Below are 2,752 nucleotides of genomic sequence, written 5' to 3' on the forward strand. Positions count from 1 at the left end.
AAACAAACCAAAATGAAATATTTTCAAATTCATCTTTTTCCCTCCCCCCCACTCTCTGTCTGAAAAACAAAATAAAATGAAAATAGCCATATGTCAATTTTTGCAGACACGAGTTGATCTTTTTCCTCGTGTTGCCACACGGATGGCAGCTGCCTCGTCATCATAGGGCTTCTTATCTGCTAGGCTCATCGACCTCCACGCCTTCATTAGCGCACCTTTGGTCTTGTAATTGTGTTGCTCGCGTTTGCAAAAGAGACGAAACGCCGTCATTGGGCTTCTGTACGCTCCCAACATCTTTCCATCGTCACTCGGCACATTTGCCGTCGTTACGGAAGGAGAAGCGTCTGTGACGTCCCCGCAGCACGGCAAAAGAGTCGCTACAACAGGAGACTCTAATGCAGCTGACCTCCTCTTTCCCTTCTTGACATTCCCTGGTGCATCCCTGCTCGCCACACGATGCACCTTTGAGGTAATAGCTGCAGCCAACGCAGACGCGGCGAGTTCGTAGCGCTTCCGTGTTTCAGCGTCAGCGGCAAGCCAACACTCGGCGTGGAAGCGCCTTCTGTCGTAAAGACTTTCGTCCTCCAACTCTCCTCCCACAACCTCCACAATTCTGTTCTCGTCCATACCAACGTCTCGCTGAACCTCCGTGTCGCGGCAAAACAGCTCAAAGGCCGTTGGCACCGCGTGGGGCAAAGCCGGGGTGGATGCCCCATTGCCCTTTGCAGGCGGGCGGCGCGTCCAAGCCGCGCCACCTCTTCCATTAATAATGACACCTGTAGAACCCCTACCACGAGCAGCGTTAGTTGTAAAACCTGTAGGAGATGATACACCGTCAACAAGGATAAAATTTGCCTCCCCGCACCCGGGACAACAAATAACACGCTGATTGCATCGGCAGCACTGGAATGCAAGTGCTGCTGGCCGTGACACCTGTTCATTGCTGACGCTGATATGCGCTGCCATAGTCTCCGCTCCTCAAAAACCACACCCACAACAAAAACAACAGGAATAAGAACAAAAACTCTGGGCTTTAATGTATACACGTAATTCTGTATTTATGTATGCGTTTCTAATTTCGCTCTTATCTTCGATCGGATTTCCCATTATGTCAGAAGGAGGGAAAAGGCACAGAGAACGCATAACAAATCATCTATTCACACAAATCCTTCCCCTTCACGTTGTCATTCCGTTCTTGAGACGCTAAGAAACCGTCTTGAGGAATGAGAGGGAGGGGTGGGAGAAGGTGTGCAGCGCACACACGCATGCATACTAGGAAGAAACAATCTCCAGCAAGGCAAATAAAGGAACCGATGCAAAACAACAGCAGCGACAATGCGGGGACAACAACAAAAAAAAAAAAAAAAAAGACTGACAAACGCAGTTTGCTCCTCCCTCACAGGCCTCACACGTTACACGCACGCACAAACTATAACTCAGACGCACAGACACGCTCTGAGGAACTTCCTGCTGTCACGGCGTTATCAGAGACCCAACTCGTCGAATCCTCCCGGAGAACTTCACCCACGCTCCACACCGGCATAAAATCACCGAAAATGCCGGTGCGAAAACAAATCACAGGCCACCGTACGTCATCATTAGCCCTTTCACCCCGTTAGCGGGAAAGAATACGGGAAGCAACTCCAGATTTTTCCTCCTCCTCCTCTTCCACTTAATGTCTCGTGACCGCCGGCTTCGGCCCCGTCGGAAACACAAAATTTTGTGAGTCAGCTGAAGGCGAGGTTGCCATTTTTGTCGTGGGATCCACGTGGCGTGAAGGCCCCCGCTCCCCTGGCTGCAAGACTACATCAGACTCTTCTTCTTCGCCCTCTTCTTCGGTTTCTTCTTCTTCACTCTCCTCAACCTTCTCAAATTGTTGCGGTTTGTGTTCTGCCGGGAGCAAGTTTTCGTCCGTCAACGATGCCGATGGTGTCATTTCCGGCGTGGCGACAGCAGGGGCTACACTTTTCAGCTTCACACGCAGGAGCTGTATTTGCGCTGTCACAAACTCATCGCTTGCCTCCCGGCGGAACACAAGTCGAATGAGCTCCTCCATCTCATGCATCGAGAAGTGCTTGTAATCTCCGCTGGTTATGAGGTCGTTGGCCACGTCTTTATTCGGCAAATGACGCAGAAAAGTGGCTGGACGTGAAAAATAATGCTTTACCGCGCCACGGACATCATCGTCGGTGGGAAGAATCAACTGCAGCGCCGTCTCTATGGAGAGGAGGTTCGCCCGCAACCTCGCCAATCCAGCATGGGATATGGCCTTTTCACGGAGGTGTGCAATTTCCACCATGATCAGTTCGCTCAGCGGCTTGGCGACGGTGATGCCCACGTACTTCAATTTCTTCTCCGACAAGTGCAACTTTAAAAGGGCAAAAAAGTTAATGATACGACGGTTGTAGGCCTGAACAAACGTGTCAGGGGAACGTGTGGTCGCCACAATGTTGTACGACTCATCGCGCAGCTGCGGAATGTATTGAAAAGCCGCAAAACGGGCTTCCAGAGACAAATAAAAAAGACATACCTGCGAGATGGTATACATCTGCCGCATTATACCACCCAGACGCGTCCAGCGCGTACTATCGCTTGGCTTTGTTGCTGCCAAAGAGGTTGACCACCGGTCGTGACGTTTAAAAAACACCGTGCCCGGAACGAGGCAATCGGTGCTGATGCCGTAATGCCAACCGTTCTGCCAAACCGTTTGAAGAACAACGTCACACAGGCACTCCATGGAATAACAGAGCAT

At 50.9% G+C, this 2,752-nt stretch overlaps 2 protein-coding genes across 2 annotated transcripts, besides 2 other annotated features; both read right to left on the minus strand.

The window, feature by feature from the left end:
• Positions 1–2,752: a sequence feature (heterozygous, Esmeraldo-like haplotype).
• Positions 94–966, minus strand: Tc00.1047053511137.10 (hypothetical protein, conserved; the record flags this gene model as incomplete). Its single annotated transcript, XM_797704.1, has 1 exon — positions 94–966. The coding sequence occupies one exon, from the start codon at positions 964–966 to the stop codon at positions 94–96; it is 873 nt and encodes a 290-aa protein (XP_802797.1).
• Tc00.1047053511137.20 (hypothetical protein, conserved) lies at positions 1,673–2,752 on the minus strand (the record flags this gene model as incomplete). Its single annotated transcript, XM_797705.1, has 1 exon — positions 1,673–2,752. A coding segment is annotated over one exon (1,080 nt), but the record flags the coding sequence as incomplete, so codon positions are not given.
• Positions 1,815–1,852: a sequence feature (CT-rich).

The sequence above is a fragment of the Trypanosoma cruzi genome, genomic scaffold (genome assembly GCF_000209065.1).
Source record: "Trypanosoma cruzi strain CL Brener 1047053517057 genomic scaffold, whole genome shotgun sequence".
NCBI classification, from domain to species: Eukaryota; Euglenozoa; class Kinetoplastea; order Trypanosomatida; family Trypanosomatidae; genus Trypanosoma; species Trypanosoma cruzi.